This window comes from Ranitomeya imitator, chromosome 1 (genome assembly GCF_032444005.1).
Source record: "Ranitomeya imitator isolate aRanImi1 chromosome 1, aRanImi1.pri, whole genome shotgun sequence".
Classification (NCBI taxonomy): domain Eukaryota; kingdom Metazoa; phylum Chordata; class Amphibia; order Anura; family Dendrobatidae; genus Ranitomeya; species Ranitomeya imitator.
Genome location: NC_091282.1, coordinates 194,364,144 through 194,381,846, shown reverse-complemented (window position 1 = coordinate 194,381,846; position 17,703 = coordinate 194,364,144). Strand labels below are relative to the sequence as shown.

At 43.4% G+C, this 17,703-nt stretch overlaps 1 protein-coding gene across 5 annotated transcripts in view; it reads right to left on the bottom strand.

Annotated features, from left to right (window-relative positions):
- Positions 1–17,703, bottom strand: part of COMMD10 (COMM domain containing 10) — a 484,751-nt gene that overhangs the window by 391,135 nt on the left and 75,913 nt on the right. The window contains exons 6-7 of one of the 5 annotated variants that reach the window (XM_069753229.1): positions 17,383–17,513; positions 16,923–17,233 (exon numbers count right to left, since the gene is read on the bottom strand). The exons of 1 other annotated variant lie outside the window; for it this stretch is intronic. In XM_069753229.1, coding sequence (XP_069609330.1) covers positions 17,427–17,513 — 87 coding nt within the window. In that variant the 3' untranslated portion in view covers positions 16,923–17,233; positions 17,383–17,426. Of the gene's footprint in view, positions 1–11,938; positions 12,118–16,920; positions 17,514–17,703 lie in introns of those variants that run through there. 3 more of the 5 variants (XM_069753236.1, XM_069753251.1, XM_069753220.1) reach the window with 3 other exon arrangements.

Below are 17,703 nucleotides of genomic sequence, written 5' to 3'. Positions count from 1 at the left end.
GCACTTTGACCCACCAAGTGCTTCACAGAAGTTTATAATGCAGAACCGTAAAAATAAAAAATCATATTTTTTCACAAAAATTCTTTTCGCCCCCAATTTTTTATTATCCCAAGGGTAAGAGAAATTGGACCCCAAAAGTTGTTGTACAATTTGTCCTGAGTACGCTGATACCCCATATTTAGGGGGGGGAAACCACCATTTGGGCGCATGGGAGGGCTCGGAAGGGAAGGAGCGCCATTTGGAATGCAGACTTAGATGGAATGGTCTGCAGGCGTCACATTGCATTTGCAGAGCCCCTAATGTACCTAAACAGTAGAAACCCCCCACAAGTGACCCCATATTGGAAACTAGACCCCCAAGGAACTTATATAGATGTGTTGTGAGAACTTTGAGCCCCCAAGTGTTTCACTACAGTTTATAACGCAGAGCTGTGAAAATTAAAAAAAAAAATATTTCCCCCAAAAATTATTTTTTAGCCCACAGTTTTGTATTTCCCAAGGGTAACAGGAGAAATTGGACCCCAAAATTTGTTGTCCAATTTGTCCTGAGTACTCTGATACCCCATATGTTGGGGCAAACCCGTTTGGGCACACGGGAGAGCTCGGAAGGGAAGGAGCACCGTTTTACTTTTTCAACGCAGAATTGGCTGGCATTGAGATCGGACACCATGTCGCGTTTGGAGAGCCCCTGATGTGCCAAGCACACCCCTAACCCTAATCCCAACGGTAACCCTAACCACACCTCTAACCCAGACACACTAATAACCCTAATCCCAACCCTCTTCCCAACCGTAAATGTAATCCAAACCCTAACCCTAACTTTAGCCCAACCCTAACTTTAGCCCCAACCCTAACTGTAGCCTTAACCCTAGCCCTAACCCTAATGGGAAAATGGAAATAAAAACATTTTTTAAATTGTTTAATCTTTCCCTAACTAAGGGGGTGATGATGGGGGTTTTGATTTACTTTTATAGCGGGTTTTTTAGCGGATTTTTATGATTGGCAGCCGTCACACACTGAAGGACGCTTTTCATTGCAAAATTAATTTTTGGAGTTACCACATTTTCAGAGCTATAATTTTTCCATATTTTGGTCCACAGAGTCATGTGAGGTCTTGTTTTTTGCGGGACGAGTTGACGTTTTTATTGGTAACATTTTTGGGCACGTGACATTTTTTGATCGCTTTTTATTCCGATTTTTGTGAGGCAGAATGACCAAAAACCAGCTATTCATGAATTTCTTTTGGGGGAGGCGTTTATACCGTTCCGCGTTTGGTAAAATTGATAAAGCAGTTTTATTCTTCAGGTCAGTACGATTACAGCGATACCTCAATTATATAATTTTTTTATGTTTTGGCGCTTTTATACGATAAAAACTATTTTATAGAAAAAAGAATTATTTTTGCATTGCTTTATTCTGAGGGCTATAACTCTTTTACTTTTTTGCTGATGATGCTGTATGGCAGCTCGTTTTTTGCGGGACAAGATGACGTTTTCAGCGGTACCATGGTTATTTATATCTGTCTTTTTGATCGCATGTTATTCCACTTTTTGTTCGGCGGTATGATAATAAAGCGTTGTTTTTTGCCTCGTTTTTTATTTTTTCCTTACGGTGTTTACTGAAAGGGTTAACTAGTGGGACAGTTTTTATAGGTTGGGTCGTTATGGACGCGGCAATACTAAATATGTGTACTTTTATTGTTTGTTTTTTTATTTAGATAAAGAAATGTATTTATGGGAATAATATTTTTTTTTTATTTAGGAATTATTATTTTTTTTTTTTTACACATGTGGAAAAATTTTTTTTAACTTTTTTACTTTGTCCCAGGGGGGACATCACAGATCGCTGATCTGACAGTTTGCGCAGCACTCTGTCAGATCAGCGATCTGACTTGCAGCACTGCAGGCTTACCAAGCTCCTGCTCTGCGATAGGCAGCTGACACCTGGCCGCGCTCCCCCCGTGAGCGCAGCCGATCGCGATGGACATACTATTCCGTCCTTGGGAAGTAAGGCCCACCCCACATGGACGGAATAGTACGTCCAATGGCAGAAAGGGGTTAAACCTTCTAAAATGCTAACAAATAAAACAACATTCTACAAATGGTGCTGATGTAAAGCCGACATGTGGGAAATGTTACTTACGATATATAATCGAGTATAAGCCGAGATTTTCAGCACATTTTTTTAGGCTGAAAGTGCTCCTCTCGGTTTATACTCGAGTCATTGTGCCAGGGGGTCGGCGGGGGAGGGGGAGCGGCGGCTGTGACATACTCACTTTCTCCTGGCGAGGTCCCTGCATCTCCGATGGCCTACGGGCATGGCAGCTCTTCCAGCTTTGATCGGTCACCGGTACTGCTCATTACAGTAATTAATATGGACGCAACTCCACTCCCATAGGGGTGGAGCCGCATATTCATTACTGTAATGAGTAGTACCGGTGACCGCTCAACGCTGGAAGAAGCTGTCAGCACCCGGAGAAGACCATCAGGGAAACTGCCAGGGACCACGTCGGGAGCAGGTGAGTATAATGGAGAGGGTGAGCAGCATTGTGCGATATTCACCTGTCCTCGTTCCACCGCCGGACTCCGTCTTCCGCGTCATCTGCTGTGACGCTCAGGTCAGAGGGCACGATAACGTGTTTAGTGCGCCCTCTGCCTGAACGTCAGTGCAGAGGACGCGGAAGACACAGCGGTGTCCGGTGCTGGAACGAGGACAGGTAAATATTGCAAGGGCCGGGGGCCTTAGCAACGAGAGGTGAGTATGTCATTTTTTTTTTTAAATCGCAGCAACAGCATATGGGGCAAATATCTCTATGGAGCATCTTATGGGGCCATAATCACCATTTGTGCAGCATTATATGGGGCAAATATCTCCATGGAGCATCTTATGGGACCATAATCACCATTTTTGTAGCATTATATGGGGTAAATACAGTTGTGGCCAAAAGTATTGACACCCCTGCAATTCTGTCAGATAATACAGTACTCAGTTTCTTCCTGAAAATGATTGCAATCACAAATTCTTTGGTATTATTATCTTCATTTAATTTGTCTTAAATGAAAAAACACAAAAGAGAATGAAGCAAAAAGCAAAACATTGATCATTTCACACAAAACTCCAAAAACGGGCCAGACAAAAGTATTGGCACCCTCAGCCTAATACTTGGTTGTACAACCTTTAGCCAAAATAACTGCGACCAACCGCTTCCAGTAACCATCAATGAGTTTCTTACAATGCTCTGCTGGAATTTTAGACCATTCTTCTTTGGCAAACTGCTCCAGGTCCCTGATATTTGAAGGGTGCCTTCTCCAAACTGCCATTTTTAGATCTCTCCACAGGTGTTCTATGGGACTCAGGTCTGGACTCATTGCTGGCCACCTTAGAAGTCTCCAGGGCTTCCTCTCAAACTATTTTCTAGTGCTTTTGAAGTGTGTTTTGGGTCATTATCCTACTGGAAGACCCATGACCTCTGAGTGAGACCCAGCTTTCTCACACTGGGCCCTACATTATGCTGCAAAATTTGTTGGTCGTCTTCAGACTTCATAATGCCATGCACACGGTCAAACAGTCCAGTGCCAGAGGCAGCAAAGCAACCCCGAAATATCAGGGAACCTCCGCCATGTTTGACTGCAGGGACAGTGTTCTTTTCTTTGAATGCCTCTTTTTTTCTCCTGTAAACTCTATGTTGATGCCTTTGCCCAAAAAGCTCTACTTTTGTCTCATCTGACAAAAGAACAGTCTTCCAAAACGTTTTAGGCTTTTTCAGGTAAGTTTTGGCAAACTGCAGCCTGGCTTTTTTATGTCTCGAGGTAAGAAGTGGGGTCTTCCTGGGTCTCCTACCATACAGTCCCTTTTCATTCAGACGCCGACGGATAGTACGGGTTGACACTGTTGCACCCTCGGACTGCAGGGCAGCTTGAACTTGTTTGGATGTTAGTCGAGGTTCTTTATCCAACATCCGCACAATCTTGTGTTGAAATCTCTTGTCAATTTTTCTTTTCCGTCCACATCTAGTGAGGTTAGCCACAGTGCCATGGGCTTTAAACTTCTTGATGACACGGTGTACGGCAGACACAGGAATAATCAGGTCTTTGGAGATCGACTTGTAGCCTTGAGATTGCTCATGCTTCCTCAAAATTTGGTTTCTCAAGTCCTCAGACAGTTCTTTCTTTTCTCCATGCTCAATGTAGTACACACAAGGACACAGGACAGAGGTTGAGTCAACTTTAATCCATGTCAACTGGCTGCAAGTGTGATTTAGTTATTGCCAACACCTGTTAAGTGCCACAGGTAAGTTACAGGTGCTGTTAATTACACAAATTAGAGAAGCATCACATGATTTTTCGAACAGTGCCAATACTTTTGTCCACCCCCTTTTTTATGTTTGGTGTGGAATTATATCCATTTTGGCTTTAGGACAATTCTTTTTGTGTTTTTTCATTTAAGCCAAATTAAATGAAGATAATAATAAAAAAAATTTGTGTTTGCAATCATTTTCAGGAAGAAACTGAGTATTATCTGACAGAATTGCAGGGGTATCAATACTTTTGGCCATAACTGTATCTCTATGGAGCAACTTATGGGGCCATAATCCCCATTTGTGCAGCATTATATGGGGCAAATATCTCAATGGAGCATCTTATGGGGCCATACTCACCATTTGTGCAGCACTATATGGGGCAAATATCTCTATGGAACATCTTATGGGGCCATAATCAACATTTGTGCAGCATTATATGGGGTAAATGTCTCTATGGAGCTTCTTATGGGGCCATACTCACCATTTGTGCAGCACTATATGGGGCAAATATCTCTATGGAACATCTTATGGGGCCATAATCAACATTTATGCAGCATTATATGGGGTAAATGTCTCTATGGAGCATCTTATGGGGCCCTTATTAACCTTTATGCAGCACTGTATGGGGAAAATGTGTCTATGGAGCATCTTATGGGGCCATTATTAACCTTTGGGTAGCATTATATGGGGCATATTTTAATATAAAGCATCTTATGGGGCCCATCATAAATTTTACGGAGCATTATATGGGGCTCCTGATTCAACATGGATATTTAAAAACACTTAACCTAATAATAGCTCAAATAATTTTACTTTTATTGGTACCTATTTTTATTTTTGAAATTTACCGGTAGCTGCTGCATTTTCCACCCTAGGCTTATACTCGAGTCATTAGGTTTTCCCAGTTTTCGAGGCAAAGTTAGGGGTCTCAGCTTACACTCCAGTATTTACGGTATTAATGTTTTTGTGTGGTGTGACTATCTGGATTAGACTACATTCACACGTTCAGAATTTGATCAGTTTTTTACATCAGTATTTGTAAGCCAAAATCAGGAGTGGTTGATAAATACAGAAGTGGTGACGTGTTTCTATTATACTTTCCCTCTGATTTTTCCACTTCTGGTTTTGGCTTACAAATACGGATGTAAAAACTGACCAAATACTGAACATGTGAACAAGGCCTTACAGGGAAATCATTTAAAGTTTGAAAATTGTACATTTTTAATAATTTCTGATAATTTTTATAAACACAAAACATATTGACCTAAATTTACCATTACCATAAATATAATCCGTCATGAAAAAAAAACAGACTTAAAATCACTTGGGTCTGCTGAAGTGTTCCAGAATTATTACCACATAAATTGCCACTGATCAGATTTAAAAAATGTGGCTTGTCATTAAGGAGTTAAACCCTGGACCCCAGCACTACAAAGCAACAATTTTACTGGTGAGCCTCCACATTAACTCACAACTACTTACCAGGTATGTGCATGTGCGAAGTGTAATTTCTACAAGAAAATTTACACTAGAAGCAGAGTTTGATCGAAGATGGAAAAAAAAAGAGCTTAGGACTCACACTGACAACTGAATTAAAGCTTCATGCAAACACTCCATCTATAAGCCCCTCCATCCTCCGACCACCTGATTCCTATCAGATTCCAATGAATCTGCCCACCAAAATGTGACATGCGCCATTGCACCGCAAATGTTTGAGATGTTCACTGTAATACAACTGGCCATAAAACAGCAAATAGAGCCAACAACCAAATATAGAGTCCACAATGCACGGTGTGGGGACATCGGGACTCGGTGATCACAGGGCTGCCATGTGCATGGCATTGTGGCTGCGAAGCTTCAAAATGTATTGGTAGAAAGTTCCAAAATGCTGTCAGGAACATAACCAATGCTAAGAAAAATCATCAAACATTAATACAAATAAATTTTTCTTTTATTGTAATAATCAAATAAATCAAAGAAAATTCAATATTTTCAGAGTAGAAGAGAAATCTGAAATTGCCCCTAACTGACCATGCATTTACCATAGCCTTGGAAATTGACTAAATTAGTTAAAAATGAAAAATCAATACTTAATTCGGGGACTTCTAGGCACAATGAAATATCCAGACTTTCACTTTAAAATTTAATTTTATGCTTCGTAACCCCAAGTCACGCTGATTTTCATAATTGGGACTAGACACATAGCCAGTATGAGGATTTCGGCAGTGATAATCGCCATAGACCTTGCAGTCAAAAATCTGTGAAGGATTAAATATTTATATTTTACTACGGTGTTAAATTTGGCTAAACAAAAAGTGTTAAAGGGGTTCCTTGGTATTTATCGGTTTCGTTTAACCCCTTAGCGACCGCCGATACGCCTTTTAACGGCGGCCGCTAAGGGTACTTAAACCACAGCGCCGTTAATTAACGGCGCTGTGGAAAAAGTGAATAGCGCCCCCCAGATTCGGATTTTCTCTAGGGTCTCGGCTGCCGGGGGTAACCGAGACCCCAGAGAACATGATTCGGGGGGTTTTGTAACGAACCCGCATTTGCGATCGCCGGTAATTAACCGTTTACCGGCGATCGCAAAAAAAAAAAAACGCGATCTATTTTTAATTTCTCTGTCCTCCGATGTGATCGCACATCAGAGGACAGAGAAAGGGGGTCCCAGATAGCCCCCCGATACTCACCTATCTCCCCCGGTGCTCCTCGTGGCTCCCGGTGGGCGCCGCCATTTTCAAAATGGCGGGCGCATGCGCAGTGCGCCCACCGGCCGGCCCCGGGAGAATCTTTGGGGTCTCGGCTGCCGGGGGTAGCCGAGACCCCAAAGAGCATGATCGGGGTCGATTTTACCGACCCCTGTTTTGCGATCGCCGGTAATTAACTGTTTACCGGCGACCGCAAAAAAAAAAAAAAAAGCAAAGTGTAATTCTCTGTCCTCTGATGTGATCGCACATCAGAGGACAGAGAAATAGGGGGATTCGGGGACCCTATTATACTTACCGGTGTCCTTGGGTCCTCCTGCTGCTCCTCCTGGCCGCCGGCATCTTCTGGGCAAAAGAAAATGGCGGACGCATGCGTAGTGCGCCCGCCATCTGTCTCCATCTGCCGGCCGGCAGAAAAGCAGTTGGGGCTAAAATTAGGGTTAGGGCTAGGGTTAGGGCTAGGGTTAGGGTTAGGGCTAGGGTTAGGGCTAGGGCTAAATTTAGGGTTAGGGCTAAATTTAGGGTTAGGGTTGGGGCTAAATTTAGGGTTAGGGTTGGGGCTAAATTTAGGGTTAGGCTTCTTTCACACTTACGTTGGTACGGGCCGTCGCAATGCATCGGCCCGACATACCGACGCACGTTGTGAAAATTGTGCACAACGTGGGCAGCGGATGTAATTTTTCAACGCATCCGCTGCCCAATCTATGTCCTGGGGAGGAGGGGGCGGAGTTACAGCCACGCATGCGCGGTCAGAAATGGCGGATGCGACGTACAAAAGAACGTTACATTGAACTTTTTTTTTGTGCTGACGGTCCGCCAAAACACTGATCCAGTGCACGAGGGACGCGACGTGTGGCCATCCGTCACGATCCATTGGCAATACAAGTCTATGGGCAAAAAACGCATCCCGTCGGCACATTTGCAGGATCCGTTTCTTGTCCAAAACGACGGATTGCGACGGATGCCAAACGACGCAAGTGTGAAAGTAGCCTTAGGGCTAGGGTTCGGGTTGGGGCTAAAGTTAGGGCTGGGGTTGGGGCTAAGGTTAGGGTTAGAGTTGGGATTAGGGTTAGGGTTTGGATTAGGGTTGGTATTAGGGTTAGGGTTGGCATTAGGGTTACGCTTGGGATTAGGGTTAGGTTTGGGATTAGGGTTAAGGTTAGGGTTGTGATTAGGGGTGTATTGGGATTAGGGTTAGGTTTGAGGTTAGGGTTGAGATTAGGATTAGGGGTGTGTTGGATTTAGGGTTTTGATTAGGGTTATGGTTAGGGTTGACATTAGGGTTGTTTTGGGGTAAGGGTTGTGATTATCGTTAGGGTTAGTAATTAGGATTATGGATCAGGTTGGGATTAGGGTTAGGGGTGTGTTGGGGTTAGGGTTGGAGCTAGAATTGGGGGGTACATCAGGGGGTCTCCAAACACGACAGCCAATTTTGCGCTCAAAAAGTCAAATGGTGCTCCCTCCCTTCTGAGCTCTGCCGTGCGCCCAAACAGTGGGTTACCCCCACATATGGGGCATCAGCGTACTCGGGATAAATTGGACAACAACTTCTGGGGTCCAATTTCTCCTGTTACCCTTGTGAAAATAAAAACTTGGGGGCTACAAAATCTTTTTTGTGGAAAAAATATATATTTTTTATTTTTATGACTCTGCATTATAAACTTCTGTGAAGCACTTGGGCATTCAAAGTTCTCATCACACATCTATATAAGATCCTTGGGGGGTCTAGTTTCCAAAACGGGGTCACTTGTTGGGGGTTACTACTGTTTAGGTACATCAGGGGCTCTGCAATCGCAACGCCCACAGACCATTCTATCAAAGTCTGCATTCCAAAACGGCACTCCTTCCCTTCCGAGCTCTGCCGTGCGCCCAAACAGTGGTTTACCCCCACATATGACACATCAGCGTACTCAGGATAAATTGGACAACAACTATTGCAGTCCAATTTCTCCTGTTACCCTTGTGAAAATAAAAATTTGGGGGCTACAATAATTTATTTGTGGAAAAAAAAATATTTTTTATTTTCACAACTCTGCATTCTAAACTTCTGTGAAGCACTTGGGCATTCAAAGTTCTCACCACACATCTAGATAAGTTCCTTGGGGGGTCTAGTTTCCAAAATGGGGTCACTTCTGGAGGGTTTCTACTGGTTATGTACATCAGGGGCTCTGCAAACGCAACATAACGCCAGCAGACCATTCTATCAAAGTCTGCATTCCAAAACGGCGCTCCTTCCTTCTGAGCTCTGCCGTGCGCCCAAACAGTGGTTTACCCCCACATATGGGGTACCAGCATACTCAGGACAAATTGGACAACAACTTTTGGGGTCCAATTTCTCTTGTTACCCTTGTGAAAATAAAAACTTGGGGGCTAAAAAATCTTTTTTGTGGAAAAAAAATATTTTTTTATTTTCACGACTCTGCATTCTAAACTTCTGTGAAGCACTTGGGCATTCAAAGTTCTCACCACACATCTAGATAAGTTCCATGGGGGGTCTAGTTTCCAAAATGGGGTCACTTGTGGGGGATTTCTACTGTTTAGGCACATCAGGGGCTCTCCAAACGCGACATGGCGTCCAATCTCAATTCCAGCCAATTTTACATTGAAAAAGTAAAACGGCACTCCTTCTCTTCCAAGCTCTGTGGTGCGCCCAAACAGTGGTTTACCCCCACATATTGGGTATCGACGTAATCAGGAGAAATTGCACAACAACTTTTGTGGTCTAATGTCTCCTTGTGAAAATAAAAATTTGGGGGCAAAAAGATCATGTTTGTAGAAAAAATGGGATTTTTTATTTTCACGGCTCTACGTTATAAACTTCTGTGAAGCACATGGGGGTTCAAAGTGCTCACCACACATCTAGATAAGTTCCTTAAGGGGTCTAGTTTCCAAAATGGTGTCACTTGTGGGGGGTTTTCACTGTTTAGGCACACCAGGGGCTCTGCAAACGCAACATGGCGTCCGATCTCAATTCCAGACAATTCTACATTGAAAAAGTAAAACGGCACTCCTTCCCTTCGAAGCTCTGCGGTGCGCCCAAACAGTGGTTTACCCTCACATATGGGGTATCGATGTATTCAGGAGAAATCGCACAACAAGTTTTGTGGTCTAATTTCTCCTCTTACCCTTGTGAAAATAAGAATTTGTGGGCAAAAAGATCATTTTAGTGTAAACATGCGGTTTTTTATTTTCACGGCTCTACGTTATAAACTTCCGTGAAGCACTTGGGGGTTCAAAGTGCTCACCACACATCTAGATAAGTTCCTTAAGGGGTCTAGTTTCCAAAATGGTGTCACTTGTGGGGAGTTTCCACTCTTTAGGTACATCAGGGGGTCTCTAAACGCGACATGGCGTCCAATCTCAATTCCAGCCAATTCTGCATTGAAAAAGTCAAACGGCGCTCCTTCACTTCCAAGCTCTGCGGTGCGCCCAAAAAGTGGTTTACCCCCACATATGGGGTTTTGTCATAATTAGGAGAAATTGCATAACAAAATTTATGGTTACATTTCTGTTTTTACACATGTGAAAATAAAAAAAATGGTTCTGAATTAAGATGTTTGCAAAAAAAAAGTTAAATGTTCATTTTTTCCTTCCACATTGTTTCAGTTCCTGTGAAGCACGTAAAGGGTTAATAAACTTCTTGAATGTGGTTTTGAGAACCTTGAGGGGTGTAGTTTTTATAATGGTGTCACACTTCGTTATTTTCTATCATATAGACCCCTCAAAATGACTTCGAATGTGATGTGGTCGCTAAAAAAAAATGGTGTTGTAAAAATGAGAAATTGCTGGTCAACTTTTAACCCTTATAACTCCCTAACAAAAAAAAAATTTGGTTCCAAAATTGTGCTGATGTAAAGTAGACATGTGGGAAATGTTATTTATTAACTATTTTTCGTGACATATCTCTCCGATTTAAGGGCATAAAAATACAAAGTTTGAAAATTGCTAAATTTTAAAAATTTTCGCCATATTTCCGTTTTTTTCATAAATAATCGCAAGTAATATCGAAGAAATGTTACCACTAACATGAAGTACAATATGTCACGAAAAAACAATCTCAGAATCAGCGGGATCCGTTGAAGCGTTCCAGAGTTATAACCTCATAAAGTGACAGTGGTCAGAATTGTAAAAATTGGCTCGGTCATTAAGTACCAAATTGGCTCTGTCACTAAGGGGTTAAAAGTCAGGGGGCCTGGTAATTCAATGTAAAATAAATACCCTTCTTCAAATGAACTGAGCACCTCTGTATGTGAACACTGGAAGGCTGTATGCAGTAGCCAAGACTACAAATCAGTGGTCCTTGAATGGAGAGATGGCGAGCAGAGCGCTCCCCTCAGCAATAGCTTTTTCTGTATCTATACTCAGCAGTAGCCAATATACATATTTTGAAACGTATATAAGGAACTTTATAATAAAAACTGTGTATGTAGAATATATAGCTTATTTTTCGAACCGTGAGATGCACTTCACTTCCCCCCCAAAAAAAAAATTGGGGAGGAAAATGGTGGTTGTGTCTTTTAGTACGAATGCAGGTTTACAGAGGGGTTGCGGCAGTGTTGGAGCAGGGTCCCTTCTTCAGGAGCGCCGGCAGAGGCAGAAGTGTAGCGATGCAGTGGGCCCAATGTCGGCGGTGAGCAGAACTGAGTACATTATTGGTTTCCCAACGGCCATTTTCCTGAACCTGTAGGTCGCTGAAGGTGGTGCAGATTGGGATCTAGGCCTAGCCAAGATCTTGCGTTCTTCCGGAGGCGGCCATTTTCCTGAGGCTGTGGGCTTCAGGGAAATGGCCGCTGGAGGCTGCACGTTTGCAGATTGAGATATCGGCTGAGCAGAGATCCCAATCTGCACACGCGCCACCTCCAGTACCCCACAGCCTCAGGTAAATGGCCTTGAGAAACCAATGATGCAATCCGCTCTGCTCACAGCCAACATCGGGCCCACAATGTTAATGGAAAAACAGCCGCACACATAAAACTTGAAGGTTTATGCAAAAAAACGTTTATTTTATTTGTGCGTACAGTCATCACCAGGTGCTCAATAGCGTATGAAGGATTTGACGGACAATAAGGTTAGGTTAACGTTTCGACCAAGGATGGTCTTTGTCAAAACCTCTCTGAAAAAATAAATAGATAGTATCAAAACATGCTGTATATAAATACATGTAAGTAGTAGCATCAACAAGATATGTATTAATATCGAAACCCTATACCAATAAAAACCTAATATATACAATTATATACAACCTTATAAACAATCTAGCAATACGCTAAAGGGACCCTACAAGGTGTCCCTGGATATACATTTCTTAAAGGACTAGGAGAAGCAGGAGAGCCATGAACTACATGTTATGACAGTCACAGGCAACCAGGCTATGATTGAGGCTGGAAGATGCCAAAGTTTGGTGATCGCCACATAAGACAAATGCAGTAGAGATATGGGTAATGATCATGTTTAGACACATGGAGTTGAACTAATATTCAGCCTATAAGTCAATACTGGAAACAATAATTCAGAGGTAAAACTAATAATGGTGGTGCTGCTTCTTATAATCCATGCATCTTATTGCTTACCGGGGGTAGTGGCTGTGGTGAAGCGGGGTCCCTGGGTCTCTGCTGGAGGAGGTATGAGAGGAGCCTTGCTGCAGGCCGCAGGCTGGGATGAGTGAGTTTTCGGATGCGTGGCGCAGTGCTGCGGGGGGCTCTGCCGACATTTTGTGAAAGACCAGAGCCCCTGCAGTTCCATGGTTTCCTATGCAGTGGACTCCAGGAAAATGGCTGCCGGGGGCGGCGCATGCGTAGATGGAGATCTCAGTAGCACCGAACACCACCCGCAGCGGCGCGCCACACATCCAAACACCCTGTGGCCTGCAGCGACGCTTTACTCTTTCCTCCTCCAGCCGGACCCCGCTCCACCGCGATCGGTTACGTATATCCAACATTATAAAACACACCACTATTTTCCCTGCAAATTTGGGGGGAAAAGGTGCATCTTATAATCTGAAAAATACCTTTTTCTGTATTTTCATCACTATGAAAATTGTAATTTCACACTGAAGGCATCAAAACTATGAATTAATACATGTGGAATTATATACTTAACAAAAAAGTGTGAAACAACTGAAATTATGTCTTATATTCTAGGTTCTTCAAAGTAGCCACCTTTTGCTTTGATGACTGCTTTTGCACACTCTTGGCATTCTCTTGATGAGCTTCAAGGGGTAGTCACTGGAAATGGTTTTCACTTCACATGTGTGCCCTGTCAGGTTTAATAAGTCAGTACGGGCAGGTGAAGTCACCACTAAACCACGCCCCTCGCTCGCCGCGCCACTACACGGCTGCCAGTTGGCAGATGTTCACCGCCAGACAGCGTAGTAGGTGGCTACTTTGAAGAACCTTGTTTCACACTTTTTTGTTAAGTATATAATTCCACATGTGTTCATTCATAGTTTTGATGCCTTCAGTGTGAATTTACATCTTCATAGTCATGAAAATACAGAAAAATCTTTAAATGAGGAGGTGTGTCCAAACTTTTGCCCTGTACTGTATAGATATATATATATATATATATATATATATATATATATATATATATATATATATATATATATTTTTTTTTTTTTTTTTGCATTTTTGGGCCGATTGCTCTTCAGGCAGGGCTGCACCCGCCACTTGCCAAGGCCGCCAGCGGCTTTCCAATAGCACTGCAGTTAGTTTAAGTGCCAGTGTGACTTTGTGTATAAGTAACATCCGCATGTAACTAAAGGTACCGTCACACTGAGCGACGCTGCAGCGATACCGACAACGATCCGGATCGCTGCAGCGTCGCTGTTTGGTCGCTGGAGAGCTGTCACACAGACAGCTCTCCAGCGACCAACGATGCCGGTAACCAGGGTAAACATCGGGTTACTAAGCGCAGGGCCGCGCTTAGTAACCCGATGTTTACCCTGGTTACCATCGTTAAAGTAAAAAAAACAACCACTACATACTTACCTACCGCTGTCTGTCCCCGGCGCTGTGCTTCTCTGCTCTGACTGTGAGCACAGTGGCCGGAAAGCAGAGCGGTGACGTCACCGCTGTGCTTTCTGGCTGCCCGGCGCTCACAGCCAGAGCAGAGAAGCACAGCGCCGGGGACAGACAGCGGTAGGTAAGTATGTAGTGGTTGTTTTTTTTACTTTAACGATGGTAACCAGGGTAAACATCGGGTTACTAAGCGCGGCCCTGCGCTTAGTAACCCGATGTTTACCCTGGTTACCAGCGAAGACATCGCTGAATCGGCGTCACAGCGATGTCAGCGGGATATCCAGCGACGAAACAAAGTTCTGGACTTTCTGCCCCGACCAGCGATATCACAGCAGGGGCCTGATCGCTGCTGCCTGTCACACTGGACGATATCGCTAGCCAAGACGCTGCAACGTCACGGATCGCTAGCGATATCGTCCAGTGTGACGGTACCTTAAGTGACCAAAAGCATCTAAATTGTTGTCCGCATTTATACCTACACAGCAAATACACTACTTCTGCCTTAATGGCATCAAGTGAACCACAACAATTAAAATACCAACAGTGAGATAATGACTTAATGTTTACAAAGAACCTGACAGCCCATACATGCTACTTGATGTCAGGTTCCCTTTAACCCCTTCACCCCGAAGCCTGTTTTCAACTTTCTTACCAGGACAATTTTTACAATTCTGACCACTGTCACTTTATGAGGTAATAACTCTGGAACACTTAAACGGATCCCACAGATTCGGAGACTGTTTTCTTGTGACTTATTGCACTGCATGACAGTGGTAAGATTTGTTAGATAAGACTTGCGTTTATTTGCGAAATTGCCACCATTGGGGTGATGGGAGCAGAGGGGGAGCTCCCTCTGCGATGCCCATCCATGTAGCTGTCGCTATTGCCAGCAGCATGAGAAGGTTTAACCCCTTTCTGTCAGCTGACGGAATGGTACGTCACCTTGCAGTATCCCCAGCTTTCAACAGCTGACAAATGCCTGCAAAGAACACGAGCGGAATCGCGATCCGCCCGCGCCCATTAACTTGTTAAATGCCGCTGTGAAACTCTTACAGCGGCATTTAACAAGCGCTGCCGGCCGCACGGCCGGAAGCACGAGCACCGCTGACCCCCGTCATGTGATCGGGGGTCATCGGTGCGTTGCCATCACAACCAGAGGTCTCCTGAAGACCTCTATGGTTGTTGATGATGGATTGCTATGAGCGCCACTCAATGGTCGGCGCTCATAGCAATGCAGTAATTCAGCTACATAGAGGTGATCTGTGCATCACCTCTATGTAGCAGAGGCGATCGAGCAGTGGATGCTTCTAGCCTCCCATGGAGGTTATTGAAGCATGCCAAAAGTAAAAAATAAAATGAGGCTCTATATACAGCTGATGGTACAAGATCTACCAATCACAATAGGTCATGTCATAGCCGACCCTGCTGCTCCACCTCTTTTCACAGTCATCTTTGCACAGGTTCATTAAATGCTTCACTTCAAAACATAGGGCTTGAGTAGGACCACTGTGGCTAATGCTCTTGTGTTAGAAGTTGGGACGTTAATTTCAAAAAAGCCCTAGTGGCCAGCATGAAAACAGCAAGATTTCTTTTTAATACAGAATGTGAGTCTTTACATCGGAGTAGCCCAGAATTGGAAAAGCGTATTGATACTAATGGTACAGTGACCACTCCTGATACGACTGTGTCTTCTCAGACACCACAGCTTCTGGCCTTGACCCTTACTCTTCCCACTGCTGATCAGGAACAGCCATCTGCTTACAGATATCTCTTTTACGCTATAAATAATAAAAGAAAAGTGAGTTAAAAAACGGAAAAATAGGCAATGTATTTAAAACTGTAGCACCATGGACAACTCCTCAACATACTGATATCTTTTCACTTTGTAGGGAGAGGATTCAAGTGTCCTTGTAAAAAATGGTCCTCTCTTCGGAGTTTTTATGTCATTTCCTAAAATGTAAAAAAAAATAAAGGATGGATGGACATGTGCTTTTAGCATTGTCGTATTAAAGATGACTTGTCATTAAACATTTGTAGATTACCTTCAATCTTTGCTGATGTATGTCAATTTCACCCCAAAGTGGCCTACATTTCGGCATATTTTACTTGCCGTTTTGGTGGTTATCTTTTAGGCTGTGTGCACACGTATCGCTATAAAAACGCTATAAAAAATGCATAAAAAACGCATACATTATGCATCCCATCATTTAGAATGCATTCCGCAATTTTTGCGCACATGATGCGTTTTTTTCAGCAAAAAAAACACATTGCGGTAAAAAAAGCAGCATGCTCATTAATTTTGCGGATTTTTCGCGTTTTTTCCCGCTATTTAATGCATTGGGAAGCTCCGGGAAAAAACGCGTCAAAAACATGTAAAAAATGCGTGCGGATTTCTTGCAGAAAATGTCCGGTTTTGCTCAGGAAATTTCAGCAAGAAATCCTGAACGTGTGCTTATAGTCTTAATATACAATTTGTCTACATAATAGAGTGTCTCGTTCATCCCGCTCATCTCTTCAAAAATAAGCCTAGAATCGGTTTCAGACATCCGTGTGACGTGTTCTTGTGCTGTCGTTCGTTTCTTGGACAGCACACTGACCAATAGAGATTCATTGAGCCATATGCACATCAGTTTTAAAAATAGGTCGAAGTCTCCTGTCCACGAGACTCAGAGCATGTCCGATTCTCATCTGTTTTGCAGATCAGACTTACCAATTAAAGTCTATGAAGATACATACAGCCGTGGCTGAAAGTGCTGGCACCCTTGAAATTGTTCCAGAAAATTAAGTATTTCTCCCCGAAAAAGCTTGCAATTACACAGGGATTGTTATACACATTTATTTGGGTATATTGGAACACAACAACAAGAACAACAACAAAAGGCAAATTGGGTATAATCTCAAACAAAACCCCCAAAATGGGCCGGACAAAACTGTTGGCACCCTCACCTTAATATTTGGTTGCACACCCTTGGGAATAAATAACTGCAATCAATCGCTTCCTATAACCATCACCAAGCTTCTTACACCTCTCAACTGGAATTTTGGACCACTCTTCTTTTGCAAACTGCTCCAGGTCTCTCATATTTGAAGGCACCTTCTCCCAACAGCAATTGTAAGATCTCTCCACAGGTATTCAATGGGATTTATATCTGGACTCACTGCTGGCCACTTAAGAACTCTCCAGCGCTTTCCATCCATTTCTGGGTGCTTCTTGACGTATTAATAAAAAAAACAGAGAGGTTTACACTGCACTTACTCTCAGAGGCTCACAGATAATGAATGTCAAAGTGAAACACTGCAACAAAAAGCTGCGGTGCAATGCAATATGCTAGTGAGTGACAGTGTGTGCAGCCACTTACTTGTATAGATCAAAAGCAGGGTTGCTGGTATCGTGCTGAGGTTTTTAAAAGGCAGATGAACACTGGAGCATGGGAAGCGTCCTCCCCCACTGTTTGCAGGTGTAGGTGTACAGGATCACGGGCGGTGATGTCTGAAGGCAAAAAGAGTAGCGGCGGCTCCGGCCGGAAGCTCCGCCGCCGTGATACAGAAAGCGAAACTGCCGATTAGCTAGAGATTGTGACGTCACGCGGCTGGTAAGGAAAAAGTTAATGTGTTCACTATCACGAATCACTTACCACCATCTACTCATCTGGGATGAAGCAAGGACATATGGAGGACGG